This window comes from Henckelia pumila, chromosome 2, assembly GCF_033568475.1.
Source record: "Henckelia pumila isolate YLH828 chromosome 2, ASM3356847v2, whole genome shotgun sequence".
Taxonomy (NCBI): Eukaryota; Viridiplantae; Streptophyta; class Magnoliopsida; order Lamiales; family Gesneriaceae; genus Henckelia; species Henckelia pumila.
The window spans coordinates 20,620,719-20,639,446 of NC_133121.1; the positions used below are offsets into that span (position 1 = coordinate 20,620,719).

The following is an 18,728-nucleotide window of genomic DNA, read 5'->3' on the forward strand; positions in this document are numbered from 1 at the left end:
TTATCCGCTCTTTACGCTTTAAGATTTTATTGCGTGTGCTTTTACTATAACTCTGAATAGGTAGTGGATCCGGGTTGGGTCACTACAATATCCTTGATTTTTAATAAATGTTGTAAATCTTTCAAACCAAGCTCTGGGAGACTGTTTAAGGTCATACAAAGACTTCTTTAACCTACACACCTTGGTTCCAAAACTTTCAACAAACCCAGGTGGAGGTTCCATATACACTTCCTCTTCTAAATTTCCATTTAAGAAAGCGTTTTTCACGTCCAACTGGTATAATGGCCAGTCAAGGTTGACAGCCACAGACAATAAAACTCGAACTGTGTTCAATTTTGCAACTGGAGATAAGGTTTCAGAATAGTCAATCTCATATGTTTGGGTGAACCCTTTCTACTAATCGCGCTTTGTACCTTTTTAAGGATCCATCTAAACCATGTTTTACGCTAAATACCCATTTAAAACCAACAACAGTATTCCCTTTTGGTAGATTCACTGATTCCCACGTGTCGTTCTTCTTCAAAGCTTTCATCTCCTTAGCAATAGCTTCCTTCCACTCAGGAACCTCTAGAGCTTCTTAAACACTGTTAAGAATGATCACACTAGACATTTGTGAAATAAAAGCAGAATATGGGTGAGATAATTTTTTGTACGACATGAAGTTTGATAGATGATGTTTTGTACAAGATCTAACTTCTTTCTTGAGGAAAATGGGGATATCAAGATCATCTAATGTTTTTGACTCAGAAATTTCACGATTACCTGGTGAGATGATCTGAGGAACAGAGGGCATTTCATCATGATTCAACCTCGAAGTAGATGCTTGGTTGTGCCTCGGAATAATGTTTTATCGTTTTTTTGCTAGATGTTGCTTTGAGTAGATAAGACCCTTGAATATTTTTTCAGTCATACATGTTTCATTTCGACCAAGATTTTCCCCAGTTTGCATGGACAAATCAGGAGTGTGTGGGATATCAAGTTCAAATGTTACCTCAAAGCTATTCACATGATTTCTATCTTGAATATAGTGCTCCCCCTGAAGATAAGAATCAGTGTGATATGGCGTTCCTTCAAAGAAGGTGACATCCATAGACACAAAATATTTTTTCAAGATTGGGTCGAAGAACTTATATCCTTTTTGACCAAACGGGTATCCTACAAAATTACATTTATGAGCACGAGGATCCAGTTTCGAACGAGACTATTATGATCATGAACAAAAACCTCACTCCCAAAAATCTTTAAAGGGATATTTAGTGTGAGCTTTGAATTGGGAAAATAGGAATTAAAATAATGAAGGGGATTTTTAAATTTTAAAATTCGTGTGGGAGTCCGATTCAGTAAATAAGTGGCAGTGAGAAGGGCGTCGCCCCACAGATAGTTAGGAACCTTAGTCGTAAAGAGCAAGGCCCTAACAGTCTCAAGGAGGCTTCTGTTCTTGCGTTCCGCCACTTCATTCTGTTGTGGGGTGTACGTGCAAGAACTTTGGTGAATAATTACATTATCAGCAAAGAAATTCCCCAACATATTGTTAAAATATTCTTTCTCATTATCACTTCGAAAAATTTTAATATTCATGTGAAACCGATTTTGAATCATTTGATAGAAATTTTTGAAAACAGTGGGCACATTAGATTTATCCTTCAATAAAAACATCCAAGTAAGACGAGTATGATCATCAATGAACGTGATGAACCAACGTTTCCCAGACAATGTAGCGATTTTTGCAGGACCCCAAACATCACTGTGAATTAAAGTGAACGGGTGTGAGGGTGTATATGGATTGGAAGAAAAAACAGAACGCCGATGTTTAGCCAACTGACAAAACTCACACAAAAAAGAAGAATTTTTATTCAGAAAGTATTTTGGAAACATGGTCTTTAAATACTGAAAATTTGGATGTCCTAATCGATAATGCAACAAGAAAATATCATGATTGCTAGGAACAAAAATAGAACTGAAACAAGTCTTCAGGGCATGCCTATCAAACCGATCCATGTTGCAAAATATAGAGACCATTATCTTCCTTAGCATCCCCAATCATCTTCCCCGAGGTTAAATCCTGACATTTATAGTGAGAAGGAAAAAAAATCAACCCGACAGTTGAAATCCCTAGTAATTTTACTAATAGATAACAAATTATAAGATAATGAGGGGATATGTAAAACATCGAGTAGGATGAGAGAAGTGGAGATAGGAACAGTGCATTTCCCAGCAACTGAAACAAATGATCCATCTACCATTTTAACCTTTTTATTTCCGGCACAAGGTATATAGGACGAAAAAAAGCGAGACGAACCATTCATATGATCGCTAGCACCGGAATATAAAATCCAAGAGCTACTAGATGTGGTGCCAGAAAGGCCAGCCGAAAAAAATGTACCTGATTGGGAAATAGAACACGATGAATTCTTATTGCCCAAGGAATGTTACTGAAACATATTATTCAAGAGCTCTACCTGTTCCTTTGTGAACGGCAGCTGCTGGACAAGAGATGGGACTGGAGAAGTTGGGCCCAAGTTAGAATCAGACAGATTAGTATTTAGGGCTTTACCACCTCCATTTTTCATATCTCTGCCTCCTCGTTTCTGCCAATTAGTGGGCTTGTCGTGCTCTCTCCAACATGTATCGCAACTGTGGTTAGTGCGACGAAAGATTTCGCACCACATCCCCATCTGATTTTCGCGTTTCACCGCCCCTTCGCGTCGCACAACAAAAGCGGAGCCTTCACCATCGAGTTTAGCATCGGCGATGGGTTTCACCATTACATGTCGATGGGATTCCTCTCGTCTAACCTCCGAAAACACTTCCCGGAGATTGGGCAATGGTTTGCGACCAAGGAGACGACCACGGACCTCATCAAGATCAGAGTTGAGGCCAGCCAGAAATACAAATACACGACCACGTTCAAGTTTTTCCCGATATTGTAGTGCATATTTTGGACAGGACCACTGGGTTTCCTCAAACAAATCTAGCTCCTGCCACACCACCAGTAAGTCATTATAATTTGTGGTGACAGAACGTGGGCCTTGTTGCATCTTCCACAACCGAGTGGTAAGTTCATACATCTGGGAGTGATTATCCAGACGAAGAGCATCCCATACATCTTTGGTCGTAGGAAGAAAGAGGAAGGGTTTGCCTATAGCTGGGTCCATGGATTTGATCAACCAGGCGGTGACCATGGAGTTATCGGAGCGCCATTGCGAGTAGCGAGCATCATCAAGATAGGGCTGTTTATTTTCACCTGTCAGATATCCAAGTTTACCTTTGCCGTTGATAACCAACCGGACAGATTGAGACCATTCAAGGTAATTGGTCCCATTCAACTTGTGAATTTTAATCTAAAGGTTTTGTTCTGTGAAGGGAGTACTGGGAGTAGAGGTCCCTTTCACAGAAGGACTGCTGTCGGTGGTAGAGGAAGAGCCACCGCTGCCCGTGGTTGAGGAATCCACCATTGCGGCTTTATAGTCCATTCTCGAACCCTACTGATACCATGTAAGTTTACAAGAAAGGAGAGAAATGAGAATAATCCTTTTTTTTATTCTCTACTTTTACATCATACAATACAACATTACTTAAAGAGACGAGGAGGGAACTAAGAAGGAAAGTGGATATAATCTCATATATGATGGGATTTATATCAATTGCACAATTAATCCCTTATATCACGGGATTCTTACAAGATTATTATTTTAATTTACCAACAGGTTTTCAAAAGGAGAACAACACATGAGAATGAGGAAGAGCAGACACTACAACAAAAACTGTTTTCTGCAGCGTGCAAATATGCTTTTTGCAGCGCGCAGTGTGAGCTGCACAATTTAGAGCTGTTGATAGTAGAAGTTATTGACAGTGTGTATTGCGCGTTGCGAAAAGTACCATCCGCAGCGTGCGATGTACGCTGCGGAAAGTACCATCAACAGCGCGCAATGCATGCTGCGGAAAAATGTATGTACAACGCACAATGCACGCTGCGGAAAACTACTGACAGCGTGTAAAGCACGTTGCGAAAAGAATTATTGGCAGCACATGAAGGCACGCTGTTAAAGGTTTTTAACATCACATGTTCGCATGCCGCAAAAAATTATGTCGACAACACATTATTTGATCATAGATAGCCTCATATGATGCAAATGTAACAAAAACTTCAATAAACTAAACGAAGAAATGAAAACGAATATCTAAATAAAAACTTTCAATTTCATTCATGAAAACGAAAGAATCAAATCTTTACAACAAATTAAACACAATCTCAAGTCTAATCCACTCGCATAGTTAATACACTAGTTTCTTAATCATACTACCCAAAAGACAATACAAAATAAAATAATCGAATTCTAACTCAATTAACACGAGAAAAAAGTTATTCATCACTCTCGATATACCTGAAAGTCAGTTGATATTGAACTCTTTGCTACACTCCATCCGGTTGTGCCCATTTCATCTGTAAACCAAACAAAACAATAAAATTGATATAAATAAACCAAAGTATCACCAACCCCAAAAGATAGTAAAGTTAATAACAAATTTTTTAAGGGCAAATTGATCTACACAAATTTTTAAAAAAGTTTATTAAGTCAGCTAATAAAATTTTTAAGTCATGAATCATACACCATATTTTCATTTTTTTTAAAAAAAATCTTCAAGCAAAAAGCTTAAAAGATTTCTTACAGTCTCATCATGAAATCATAATAATGGTGACAAATATGTTCGCAATCGGGGATTTAAGTGCGATCAAATGTCATAATTAAAAAATTAGAAGTGATCTTAATTATCATTCACAACAACAATAAAAGACTTCGAAAAGGAAGTCCACAATAGGAACCAAGAAATGAAAACTGGGAAAATAAACAAACTATTTGAACGACTGGAAAATATAAATTAAAAAACATATTTGCGACAGTGTGATAGAAAATATACCCGAAGTGTACAAATGACAAAAACTTGTGACAAAAATAAATTTAGATAAGCAACTGAAACTGCATTGAATTTTCATCAAACACAAATGTTACTATGTTACAACCCTTTGAAAGTGAGAGAAAAAACAAGCTCAGATGATCTGGTACAAGCTGAAGTCAATTGTTCAGCTCTAGCCCAATCACAAGTATAAATTCAACAGGTCATAACTCAGATGCACAAGGCCCTAATGATTTATTTTACTTTTAAAAAACTAACATGAGAATATAAAATAAGTGTAATAAGATGGATATGATGTTAATCCGCTTAGGTATTTGGAACAAAGAGTTAGTAAATCTATGTACCATAGAATATTCAATTCAATAAGAGGAACGTGTAAAAGATGCTGCTTTGTAGCAAGAGTTTCAAGGAAACGATAAAGTTTAAATGAGAACATGCATATTCAAATCTAGATAAGATTAAATGAGAATCCAATACCAAACAGAGCGAAACAAAATCTGAAGTCTATGCAATTCATGGGACATCGACTTGTATGCGTCCATTAGAAGCTCATTCTGTTTCTCCAAGTGCCTGCCTGCATACAATCATTTAGATAAAACTGGAATTGGGTTTCCCAGCAAATAACTTCAATTAGGCATGTGCAAAAATCAAAGATCGACTAAAACTTGAGACTTAAACATATCTCCCTAGTGCTTAGGATCCTTAAGGTCAAGTTGCTAAAGGATTAATAACAATATATCCAGGCAACAAATCACAACTTAAACTTTCAGCATTCACCAACACCGGAAGTCGTTCAAAAATTCTAATGCACAAAATTTTAAAAACGTTGGCTTACTGCTTACCGCAAGATGGCTTCCCCGTTTTCTTCGAGGAATCAAGTGTTTGGATGTTTCCTAATCTTCCATCTCTATTTTCTCAACCACCTCTGCAAAAATGGAAGTAACATGAAACCTACACCAAAATATGTCAATTTTGAGCAACCCATCATTTGATAAAAATGGCTGATAGTGACCCACTTTTTCTCACATAACCTACACAAAGGTTCCGGAGTCCAGACTTACAGAAAAATAGCATTTTGAGGATGACACCCATAGATTAGAGCTACCAACGTCGAAAATCAGTGAATTTCTGTGGAGGAGTGCCAATTCCAATCTCTCCCAAGCACTGAGCATCCAAGTAGTTCTTCAAACCCACAATTTCAGTGTCTGCTCTATCCCTGAGCCTAGCTCGGATATTGTACTTCCTTATTGAAGCTTTCAGTTCCTCCCCTTCTTTGGACTCAAGATGAGTAGCAAGCCTATGATTTTGATCCACCTTCAGCTTCTTCAGTCCAATCTGACAAACCCATCATTTGATGCAGTAAAATCAAGGGTGAACAAAAAGCTCGAAAGCAACAAGGATAAGAATAGAGCTTTAAGTTTTATATTCGACCTACATCATCATCAAATCAAAATAAAAATCTATTGCATACAATGGGTACATCAATTTCATCATTAGCAATCGAAGACTCAAATAATTAAACAAAATAGCCCGCAAAACCAGCAACCCAAAAGTTAATCAATAACGCGACGATGGGTAATTTTAAACATATTGAATACAAACCCAGCAACCAAAAAGAATAAAAAATTCACCTAGAATTCGGAAATCATAAGCAAAATTAAACCTGAGGGAGGACGGCGGCGCAAAACGGCGCACCGGAGATTGCGAATCACGGCTGAAATGAGTGAAATGTTTGTTTTTGGTTCGAACACTATCTTAAGATTAAAATCTATGTTAGAACACCAAGAATCGAACAAAAATCGAATCTGGAACTTACCGGAGAAACTCACACAGAACCAACCACGAACAGAGATCCAACAGCGCGATTTAGAGCTCGTTTTCTGCGATTCCAACCTTAATCGCAAGCTTCAGCTCATGAGATAGATGAAGGGAGGTAGGGAGACCAATTTTTGGCGGTGAACGATGACGACTGCACAGCTCGAAATGGAGAGGAGAAGGGGCGACGGGATTTGGTTGGTGGAAAATGGGTTGGGATTCTTTCTTCCCTTTGCTTTCTTTAATTTAATTTAATTAAATAATTTAACACATGACTGAATGGGGTATAAAACATTCGCAGCATACCGCATGATATGGATAATAAATGAATTCACAGCTCATGTTAATATGTCATTAATAATAATATTAACGGCGTGTTTTTAATTAGCATCGTTAATACCCGAACACGGATTTTTTTAAAAAAATTAGTATATTAACAGCGCGCATCAACATGCACACCGTTAATAATAATATTAAAGGCATACTTTTAATGTGCGTTGTTAATATCGCGCTGCGAAAAGTTTATTTTCTTGTAGTGAGAAGTCGGAGGCATCAACGAGACCCTCGCCCCGTACCAAGAAGAGGTCTGGGGGAGTAGATTGGGATCAGGTTAATAACATGGTGATGACAGTAGTCCGTGAGGCGATGGAAGAGGCTATCTTCCAAATTGCGGGGGGAGAAAAAAACCCAAGGAAGAGGAAAAGGGAGAGAAGGAGGGGAAGTCGGAAGAGTTAGGGTGCGAGACAGTGCCCAAGCAAAGCAGCCTTGCAGGGCAGGTACGATTCTTGAAGGCAGAGATGGAGCAAATGAGGGGGAGGGGACATGGACCTTCTAGGAAAGAAAGCACGGCTTTTTCACACGAGATCATGGATGAGCCCTTACCCCCACAACTTCAAGATGATGAGGATTGGTGACTATGATGGAAGCATAGACCCAGAAGAACACCTCGGGAGGTTCGAGAATGCGGCAATGCTACACTGCTACACTGACAGAATTAAATGCAAAGTATTCTGCACCACCCTGGTGAAATCCGTGCAGCAGTGGTTTAATCAGCTCAAACCAGGCAGTATCACCTCGTTTGAGAGCTTTAGTGGGATGTTTTTGCATCAGTTTACTAGTAGAAAAAGGCACAAGAAAACTTCCCTCAGCCTGTTTGATATCCGGAGGAAAGAGAATGAGTCCTTGAGAGATTTTGTCAAGCGCTTCAATTCTATGGTCTTGGAAATCCCAAGCTGCCCGACCGAGGTTTTGATCAGCGCCTTTACTCAAGGACTTAAGGGAAGCGACTTATTCCGATCCGTGGTAAAGGCAGCCCTTTCCACGTATGATGACCTCCTGGCCCAGGTGGAGAAATACATTAATGTAGAGGAGACACAATAGCAGTAGAGGGAAGAGAGAAAGGAAGGAGGTAAGGTTGATCGATATGCCCGCCCTTGGGAGCGAGGTACGGGAGATTTGGTACGATTTTTGCGGTATAAACCATTGAAGGTGTCCAAAGAACGTGCCATGTAAATATGTGAAGAAGAGGAAATATGTGAAGAAGAGGAAGTTCTCAATCAACCCCCTCGCACTGAAGAAGGGAAGAAAGACAGAGCCCATGGAGCTGATACTGGCAAATATTGTACTTTCCACGGGGAGCATGAGAATGACACCTCGGATTGCCAAAAGTTAGACAAGGATATATAAAAGGCAATCCATAGTAATCTGCAAGTAAAGGGACTCCTGACACAGCCTGAAGGAGGGCGCGGAGGCACTGAAAAAGGGAAGAAAGACAGAACCCATGGAGCTGATACTGGAAAATATTGTACTTTCCACATGGAGCATGAGCATGTCACCTCGGATTGCTAAAAGTTAGACAATGAGATATAAAAGGCAATCCAAAGTAATCTGTGAGTAAAGGGACTCCTGACACAGTCTGAAGGAGGGTGCGCAAGCGCGGAGGCCAGGCGACCATGGGGCCCCTACGGTCAGGTGGAGGCCGGTGTCAAGGTCAAGTACACACCCCTCACGAGGGCCAAGAACAACACACAGAAGAGCAGGAACCGAACCAACAAAATGATCCCCCCACCCTTGGAATCATCAACATGATCTCCGAAAGACCCACAGATGGGGATGTACATCGGGCTTGGAAGGCATGGAGTCGGAAGGAGAGCTTCGAGGTGGGGAATTGCCCCCAATTAGACATACCCGTAATTAGTTTTGGGTCCTAGGGCGTGGAAGGGGTAAGTTTCCCTCATAATGATGCATTGGTTATCCGGGATGTAATAGCCAATTATGACATAGCCCGGGTTTTCGTGGACTCCGGGAGCTCCGTCAATGTCATTTTCAAAGATGCCTTCTCACAGATGGAGTTGGGAGGTTATAAATTGGAGCCCCTGAAAACAATTGTTTTTGATTTCGCAGGACATACGGTATACCCTAGAGGTTTGATCGTGCTACCCCTCACCTTGTACACGGTAGAATGGAGAAAGACTAGGATGACCCCGTTCACGATGATGGAAGCCCCTTCCTCATATAATGTCATATTGAGCAGGCCGGCCATGAACTCTTTTAAAGCTATAGCTTCCACATACCATCAGAATATGAAGTATCTGGTAGGTTCACGAGTAAGAGAGGTTAGGGGTGATCAACCATCATCTCGCAAATCCTATATGGAGAGGTAAAAATAGAGTTTAAAGGGACCAAAATTAAAGGCAGGGTCCCGCAGCATTCTTCTCGGGCGTAACGAGATACATCTCATTCAGCGAGCAGAGGTACAGACTATCCTGGAGAGAGAACAAGAGGAGATCTGTAGCGACCCTACCCGAATCCACTATATAATCAGAGTTTAACTAGAGCATGCATTAACATTAAAAAGCATAAAGAGCGAAATATTCAAAATACAACAAATCTAATCGGCAGAATACAACTGACGACAAAAGTAGTGTATAAATACTCTTATACAACCAAATCGAAAGTCTTAGGGTAACAAACCCTACCACTAAAACCTCGCTGCAATAGGTAGCAACCTCAACCCTGCTGCGAGTCACCTGGACCATCCAGCCTCAAACCTGCCCCGCCACAAGGAATCCCAAAAGAAACCAACATAGGGGCGTGAGCGACAATGCTCAATACGAAAGCAATGATATATAGACTAATATGCAGCAAGTAAATGACTTTAAAATACTGGTTAAAACAGTCTACTCAGAGCGCCAATGAGTATACAGTACCGTGCTAAGAGAGCGACTCCGCGGGGTACTCATATATTCTCCTATCAACTATAACGTCAAAACCCACCATCGTGTACGCTCTTAGCACGGTACTGTATACTCATTGGCGCCCTGAGTAGACTGTTTTAACCAGTATTTTAAAGTCATTTACTTGTTGCATATTAGTCTATATATCATTGCTTTCGTATTGAGCATTGTCGCTCACGCCCCTATGTTGGTTTCTTTTGGGATTCCTAGCGTCAAAACCCACCATCGTGGCCGCTCTTAGCGATAGCAAAACCAGGGGCTGAGTGTCCCCAAACACGAATCTATAAGGAGTAACCCCTCACCAATAGAAACTGTCAATGAGTCACATCATACCAGATGCAGTCAACCGTAAAAATATGCATGTGTCAAAGCCATAAAACATGGTAAAACATATAGCATATACTCATGCAACATATAAGCATATATATCATGTCGGCTATCTCGGTCAGTACTTACGTACCTCTAACAACTGCAGGCAAATCCTAGCACCACTGGTCTAGACTCTAAGCCTACTAGTCCAGTCTACTGTTACTACAATGAAATTACCCATGTATCAATAATTAAGCTCTAAAATCCTGAACTAAGCTATTGCATAATCCTAAATACTTCCTTATGAAGCCAAAGTTATACATGCGTCCGTCGTCAGCCCTTTGTTGTCGATAGCCTCGAAACTAGGCCACAGCTCCGTTACGATGCCGGGATCGCTATGCCACTTCCGGATTCTCCATAGGATGCTTAGATCTTCCTAAATCTGAGTTAGAAGGTCTAGGAATCGAGAGAGAAGAGAGGAGAGGTGCGAGTGAAAATGAACCTCGGCTCCCCCTTTTATAAACGGAGTTCGGGCCGTCCGAACCCAGTTTGGAGCCTCCAAACACGATCGAAGCGTTCGATCCCGACTTCGGACTGTCCGATGTCCCATCCACACTTAAGCCATGATGTCACCTCGCTGGCGTAATTGATGACGTAATCTCTAGCACTGTTCGGATCCTCCGAACCTGCCGACGGACTGTCCGAACACGATCAAAGCCTCCGAACTTCACTTCGGATCGTCCAAACGTCTTTGGATCCTCCGGTCATCTCCTCAGGATGTCCGATCATTAGGAATATTAATTATGATTAATTTCCTTAATCACTTTATTGGGTTATGGGTTACTACATTCTCTCTCACTTAAGAAATTTTGTCCTCGAAATTTAAGTATAGAGGAAAACACGAAAAGTCAAACAATGTTCTTTATTACAACTGAACATTACAATGTACAAATCTTTCTTAAAAAGAAAAGTACACAAATATCGGAACAACTCTGGATGCTCAGCTCGCATCTGGCTCTCCAGCTCCCAAGTTGCTTCCTCAGTTCCTCTGCGCTGCCACTGCACCATCATTAGAGGTATGCTCTTATTGCGAAGCACCTTGTCCTTCATGTCAAGAATCCTGAGAGGTCTTTCCACGTAGGACAGATCCTGATCCAATTGCACCTCAGTCGGATGCAAGATGCGCGACTCATCCGCCACGTACTGCCTCAACAAAGACACGTGAAACACATCATGGATACTGGAAAGATACGGTGGCAAAGCTAAACAATAAGCCACGTCTCCAACTTTCTCAAGAATCTCGAACGGACCAATAAATCTCGGTGACAACTTGCCTTTGAGTCCAAATCTCATCACCTTCCGAAAAGTTACACTCGCAGGAACACATGTTCCCCTACATCAAAATGTAACGGTGTGCGGTGAGTGTTAGCGTAGCTATCCTGTCGATCTTGGGCTGCCTTAATCCTTTTACGGATCATCTACACTGCATCGGTCATCTGCTGAATCATCTGTGGACCTTCGACTTGACGCTCACCAACTTTGTCCCAAAACAATGGCGTACAACAGCGACGCCCGTATAAGGCCTCAAATGGTGCCATTCCAATGCTGTTGTGGTAATTGTTGTTATAAGCAAACTCCACTATGCCAAGTGGTCATGCCACGCTGGACCAAAATCCATGACTGTAGCTCGAAGCATATCCTCGAGAGTCCGAATAGTCCTCTCACTCTGCTCGTCGGTCTCCGGGTGGTAAGATGTACTCAAACTCAGAGTAGTGCCAAGAGCTCGCTGGAAACTATCCCAAAACTTAGAGGTAAACATTGGATCTCTTTCAATACAATACTCAACGGAATTCCATGCAGACGAACAACCTCTTGCACATAGAGACGTGCCATCCGAACAAAAGTAAAGTCCCAATTATAAGGCAAGAAATGCGCGGACTTCGACAATCGATCAACAACCACCCAAATAGAATCGCAGTTCCTGGAATACATCGGCAAGTGAGTGACAAAATCCATCGTCACATGCTCCCACTTCCACTCAGGAATCTCTAAACTTTGGATCAATCCACCGGGTCGTCGAAACTCTGCCTTGACCTGCTGACATACAAGACATCGAGACATGAACTGATAAACACTGCGCTTCATTTCTTTCCACCAGAACCTCGTACGTAGATCCTTGTACATTTTCATGCTGCCTGGATGCACAGAAAATCTACTACGGTGAGCCTGTGACAGAATCTCCTCTTGTAATATGGAATCATTAGGAACTACCACACGTCCAGAAAGACACAACAGATCATCATTCTGCAAATGAAAACAGAATTATTCCCATCCTGATCCAAACGGGCTAACTTCTGCGTCTTCAAATCAACGACCTGCGACTCACGTATACGAGTATACAAGGCTGGTTTGGCAAGCACTAACGAAACGCAAACTCCCTACTGTTTTTTCTTATGCCGAAAAGTGAAACCCAAGGAACAACACTCCTCTACCACTCGCACAACTGAGCTGGTACGAAGCGAACTCACGTACACTTTGCGGCTAAGAGCATCCACAACTGGATTAGAAGTGCCTGTGTAACGCCCCGTTTTTATCTTAATTGATGTTATTTGAGATATTCGGTGATTTTAGAATTCGAGAGGCGACTTTTAATTAATCAGGGACCTTTTTGAAATTTTTGGAAATTTCAGGGATTAAAATGCAAAATTGAGTTTTGTTATATGTGTGGCTTTGACTTAGCCATTATATTCATTCTTCTTCATCCTCTCCAACGTGCCATCACCATGAGAGGCGACCAAAAAGCTTCCAAGCTTTTGTGATTTCCATTTTAGCTCAATCCGTCCGACAGAATTTATTTCTGAGTTGATATCTTCGATCACAGCGACGAGTGCTCCGTTTGGAAGTAAGTTTATCTTAATTCTGAGAGGTTTGAATTTTTGTATGCCATTAGAATTGATTTATATTCGGAGAGGATGATGTTGAGATAGCTATGATAGTATATCTAAGACAGTTCGAAGATCTATCGACGATTGGATTTGATTTGAATTTTCTTATGATTTTCGAAATTGTGAATTTTGAGATGTGTTGGGATTGATTTGGAATGGATGTTTGTTGATTGGAATGAGTTTATTTGATTCATATTATGTTGTCTGCATTTTCGGTTTGTTAGAATATAGCCGTTATGCCGTCAGTTTAAGTTTTGGGAATATCGTTTCGATGTTTTGATTGTACCGAGTTTGATGAGGTTTTGATACCGATATTGATCTTGTGACTTCTTATTTAGATTGAATCAAAGTCAGTGGAGTTGTGAGATTGCAGCTTTGATCAGTTTGAAATATTTGAGCCGGTATAGTATCGATTTTCTTATTTATCAATCGAAGAAGTTTGATTGAGTTTTTAAATGAGATTGTTGTTTTACAGATTGAAGATTGTGAAACGACGAAAAGGTATAAGACGACTTTGGAATGGAATAGAACGATTAACTTGAATCCGAATTGATTCGAGTGTCCTAGAAGAAAATCACATACTTGCATGTTTGAATGCTTACTTGAATTTATAATTGAGAATTTTATTCGAATGCATGAGATTACATATGCATTCATATTGAGCCCTTGATTCGTTCTCAGATAGAATTAGACGATTTGGAGATTATTGTTGAGGGGCATTGGTAGTAGAGAAGAACTCCAATGACCTGGGTAACTCTCTATAATGCTCCAAAGTCTAGAGGATGCAAGGTATACCGCATTCACCTCGATTGGGAGAGTCGGTGAGTCGTGGAAATATCTTGGCCTCGGGATCCCAATTTACAAGACGAAATTCCTTTGATTATCTTGACAGATAATTTTCAAACCCCAAGGATATGCATTGCATTTTATTGCATTACGAATGACATGTTGTTTATATATATATATCATGATTTGATATATTACGTGGAATTATATGTTATGTCTCTTTTACTGGGAATTATGTTCTCACCGGATTATCCGGCTATTGTCTTTGTTTGTATGTGTACTTGGCAATAGGTGGGGCAGGACCGAGTCAGAGGCAGCATGGCTAGGTGGTTTAGATGATAGACGTGAGGCCTTGTTGTTTTAGAAGTCTAATATGTAATCGAACGTAGATTTTATTCGAACTCGTTTTGTATCGGTTATGGAACTTAGATTGATGCATGTTATATTAGTTTGAGATTGTATAACTCTAGAACTTCCTTGTAATGTAATATGCATGTTTGGATGTGTTGATGCATGTTTTAGATTGAAGATTGAATTGTTGTTGGAAGTTGGAAAGCATGCCCTGTTTCTGATTTTTTTTCTGATCCCAGGGTGCGCTCGATCCTACATTTTTTTGAGATCGAGCGCGACCCATGTTTAATTGGAGGCAGTAACTTTGATCAGATGGTGCGCTCGATCCTGGAATTTTATAGGATCGAGCGCAGCACTTATTATTTCTCGGCAGAGAGTTCAGGGAAATGGTGCGCTCGGTCCTGGAATTTTATAGGATCGAGCGCAGCACTATTCATCCGAAATTTTTTTTTATTTTAATTTCCTACCGGGCTTTGATTATCGATTTTTGCTAATATTATCTTAAGATTAGATGATTAGAATCGGGGTCTCACATTAAGTGGTATCAGAGAGATAAGATCTTGGACTAAATTTAGAAGCGAGCGGGGTAGATCGAGTCCGCATGAATTGAATTCTCGCATGTGATTGACTTATTTAATTGATTTATTAAATACCATGCGAGCATGCTTTATTAGTGGAAAAAATTATTTGAATTACATGATTATGTGATTTAAATTATAAAGAATGAATTAATTGAGATATGAATTGTAAATTTTCTACTAGTTCTCAAATACTCTTGGGGTCGACTGAGTTTGTCGTACGGGGATGGATGAATACTGGATAGTTGGGATTAAGATTTTGAGATTTTATGTCTTAACCAGTTGATTAGCAGATCTGTATCCTGAAGAGTTTTGAGCAGGAAGCAACTAGCAGAAACCTGTCCGTTTGAACAGGATAGTACTACGATTGATCAGATGGATGTCACCCCGACGCCGATGGAGACCTTGTTGATGAGGTTTCAATCCTTTAACCCACCGAATCTGAAGAGTACTGAAAGTGTCGTTGGGTGTGAAATTTGGTTAGAAGAGATCGATCAGTTTTTTGATTCTCTGGGCTACCCTGATGACCGTCGCATCCGGTTAGTAATGTATCAACTTCAAGGTATTGCTAAGACTTGGTGAATCTCTAGGAAGAAAGAGTTAGAGAATCAAGGTACGACTATTTCTTGGAGTCTGTTTAAATCCGAATTTATGCAGCAGATTCCTTTCTACCCATTAACCCGATTTAGAGGAAGTACCACTAGAGATCACCTACAAGCGAGAGGAAAACAATTCAAGAAGGCAGGAAGTAGTTCTTCTAGCTCTGGTGAATCGAAATAGTTTGGATCAAGACAGATTACGGGAACTTCAAGTATGAATTGCAGAGATTGTGGAGGTCGACATCTCAGTGATCTTTGTCGTGGAATTTTTGGAAAATGCTATTTCTGCCATCAGACAGGACACTATGCTAGAAAATGTCCTAAGCGTAACACCGTCGAATCTCAGATCGGGAGTTCTTTTAGACCGATATTTCAGCTGGAGCAACAAGTTTCTTTGGTTCACTCGAATCAACCTCCGTTACCTCAGACTTTAGTCCTTGCTCTTAGCGAGGATCAGCAGACTCTGACTGCACCCGACGATGAATTAGCAGGTAACAGTTTGTTTTTGTTTTCTAATTTTCTGACTGATTGATACTGGCGAGTCCCTTATCTTCTTATTAAAGAATTTGTTTATGGTTTTTCTTGTCTATGAGCTTTCGAATTCAGTAGTTGATTTTCTTCGCCTGTGAGAGTAGGGATGAATTACGGCAGGGTAAGTTTGAAGTTTTGAATTTCGATTGGATAGGAATGTGATTGAAATGAGCAGTTTGGTACTGAAGTATCCGATCTTAATTTATTGTCTGTTTAACTGCTTTAATCAGTACAGAGCATCGGTGAATTATTTTAGAAAGTTGTCAGATTCAGATCCAAATCGACAGACGATTGGGAATCCTCTGATATGAATTTTTGATTCTAGGATTCTTGATAGTTGTTCTGTCGAATGATCATTTGTTACAGGATTGTACGGAAGAGTTCTCAATGAATTGCAGTTGATGTCATATATTGTAACCCGATCTGGTTGATACACCAGTGGTTATAGAATTGCTGACGTTGTCAGAATGAATTTCTATTTTTGATCCCGATTGTCAGATTGAATTATGCACTGATTGGAGATCAGGATGTCATCAACTAAGGGCTCGAGAAGAGAAAATCCTCGTGATCGTTTTCAGAATGAGGTTTAGTTGTTTGAATTTTGGTCTTGACGTTTGATTTGACAAGCGTTTCTGCAATGTTCATGAGTTTTTAGGAACTGAATCTTTCAGAAGTTTTAGCTGCATTTAGAATCTTATCATTGTTCTTGTCCTTTTCGGAGCGAGAATTGTACTAATCGTACAGAGCCTTGGAGAATCATCTTACAGATTGTGTGAAGAGCAGTAGTATGCTATTCTTTAGACGTCTGAATTCTATTGGATTGAGTTGTCTTTCCTTGATCATTATCTCTGGAACTGGAAATTCTATTGATCACCTCAAGACCGAAGCCGATATGATTTGATCTAGATAGACCTCCGTATCAGGAATTTGAAGATTTTTGGGTTTAGCAAGTTACTATCGCGGATTATTCTAGGAATTATTATCATTGTAAAGCCGATTATTCGACTGTCTATGAAGGATGCGTCTTTCGTCTGAAGCGAATCTTATGAGACCAATTTTATTGGTTGAATAGGAGATTGACAGCGCTTCAGTATTATTTTTCCTTTCTGTACTGATGATCGTGTAGTACTTTAATTTCTTCTTATCGAGAATTGGTTATATTCTTATGAAAGAGTGGGTGCCCGGTGAGCCAACTTGTGGCTAAGGGCTTTGATGACTCTTTGTATAAACAATCTTTTGTTTAATATAATTTACACTTTTATTAATGGCAATGACTTTATCTTTCTTCATATTGTTATATTGTGATATACTATTGTTGTTTTGATAAAGACCTTGAATATACTATAGTGTATGTAAGATGTGGTAGTACATGGGGATGACTATCATGAAACACATCTTATAGTCACTGTATATTCTAAATAATTCCTAGTCGATTGAGCCGTCCGTTAATAGGGATAAGGATCGCTCGAGATTGAGACTAGCATTTGCGATGCCGAGTACCACGTTTCATTGGTATGGAACATAGAGATGTTCAAAGCATGCAAATGGATATTCATACGATGAATGATCGAACTACCCTATCCGGACTTTCCGTTATCACTTATCGAGTGGATAAATTCCGTGGTTTTGGTTGTACACCATTAGTCCTTACCACTTGAAACATCATTGAGACTCTATATGCTAGTACTGTACTTTGACTCGTTTACCGACTCTATTGGGGTCATCAGGTGTCGGGATTGGGTGCAATTACGACACATATAGGAGTCGATGCTTTGTTGTCAAGGATTCACCACATACTTGCTAGTGTGGATATCCTATGCAATCTGAGGAGATATTAGTGTGACGAATCTCTGGCCAGAGTACATGATGTGTTTTAAGAAATGGTTTCTTAGTAGCACATGCGATGTCACTATTTGATCTTCAAGATGCATTGCATAGTTATCGAATCTCGAACGACTCTCGATTTACCAATGGTTGTTGATTCGATCGGGATATATGGATGAAGGGACCGTACTGTACGCTGACCAAAATCTATTGGTTCTTGCAGGCACTATCAGTGATACCTAGGGAATCATGGGGCGATGTTGCTAGGCGCTCTTACCATGATTCGATGGGTAAGTCGGAAATTGTTGTTCCGAGTCATAAGGAGTTGTGAGCCCACGGCTAGCTTTATCCCTGAACCATTTAGGGTCACACAAATAATGGATTTTTAATCCCCGTTGAGATAGTTAAATTTAAAGAGTTAAATTTAATGAACAAAGAAGTAGGACTTCTTATATCAGAGTAGAGGAGTAAGATTTCCTAAAATGACATAGGGATGGACATTTTTGGAAACCACTGAATTCGGATTCAGAAAATTTATCTTGACTTTAAAAGATGCAGAAATGGTTTCTGTGCACATTGGTGAAATTGGTTTATCAATCTGAGTCACGATGAATTTTATATTAATTTCTGAACATGCGGGCTTTGCTTGTCAGGCTTGAACTTATGACTAATGGGCCCTAAGCTGTTAGCAGCCCACATTATAAATAAGTTATTGCAGTACAGAAATTACACAACAGAGGTCACAATTTTTGAAAACCCTAGCTGTTTTTCTCTCTAAGTGGCCGCCCCCCTCCCTCTCTGCTCGGGAAAATCCAGCCTGTGAATTTTGAATTTACA

The 18,728-nt window shown here is 40.1% G+C and overlaps 2 protein-coding genes and 1 long non-coding RNA gene across 7 annotated transcripts in view; 1 reads left to right on the forward strand and 2 right to left on the reverse strand.

Moving 5' to 3' along the window:
* Positions 1–4,182: 4,182 nt before the first annotated feature.
* Positions 4,183–6,956, reverse strand: LOC140883465 (uncharacterized). Of its 5 annotated transcripts, XR_012150410.1 has the most exons (6): positions 6,734–6,956; positions 6,581–6,631; positions 5,979–6,252; positions 5,760–5,868; positions 5,395–5,491; positions 4,183–4,444 (listed from the first exon to the last, which is right to left on the reverse strand). It is a non-coding gene; the product is annotated as an uncharacterized lncRNA (long non-coding RNA). The 5 variants fall into 5 exon arrangements; XR_012150407.1 differs by lacking the exon at positions 6,581–6,631; XR_012150408.1 differs by having other exon boundaries at positions 5,979–6,631.
* A 598-nt stretch (positions 6,957–7,554) lies between these two features.
* On the forward strand, positions 7,555–8,112 carry LOC140877341 (uncharacterized). Its single transcript, XM_073280878.1, has one exon. The coding sequence runs from the start codon at positions 7,555–7,557 to the stop codon at positions 8,110–8,112; it is 558 nt and encodes a 185-aa protein (XP_073136979.1).
* A 172-nt stretch (positions 8,113–8,284) lies between these two features.
* LOC140877342 (uncharacterized) overlaps positions 8,285–18,728 on the reverse strand; it is a 33,020-nt gene continuing 22,576 nt past the window's right edge. The window contains exons 4-10 of the mRNA XM_073280879.1: positions 12,460–12,581; positions 12,114–12,258; positions 11,220–11,480; positions 10,192–10,249; positions 9,143–9,288; positions 8,568–8,576; positions 8,285–8,485 (exon numbers count right to left, since the gene is read on the reverse strand). Coding sequence (XP_073136980.1) covers positions 8,285–8,485; positions 8,568–8,576; positions 9,143–9,288; positions 10,192–10,249; positions 11,220–11,480; positions 12,114–12,258; positions 12,460–12,581 — 942 coding nt within the window. The remainder of the gene's footprint in view (positions 8,486–8,567; positions 8,577–9,142; positions 9,289–10,191; positions 10,250–11,219; positions 11,481–12,113; positions 12,259–12,459; positions 12,582–18,728) is intronic.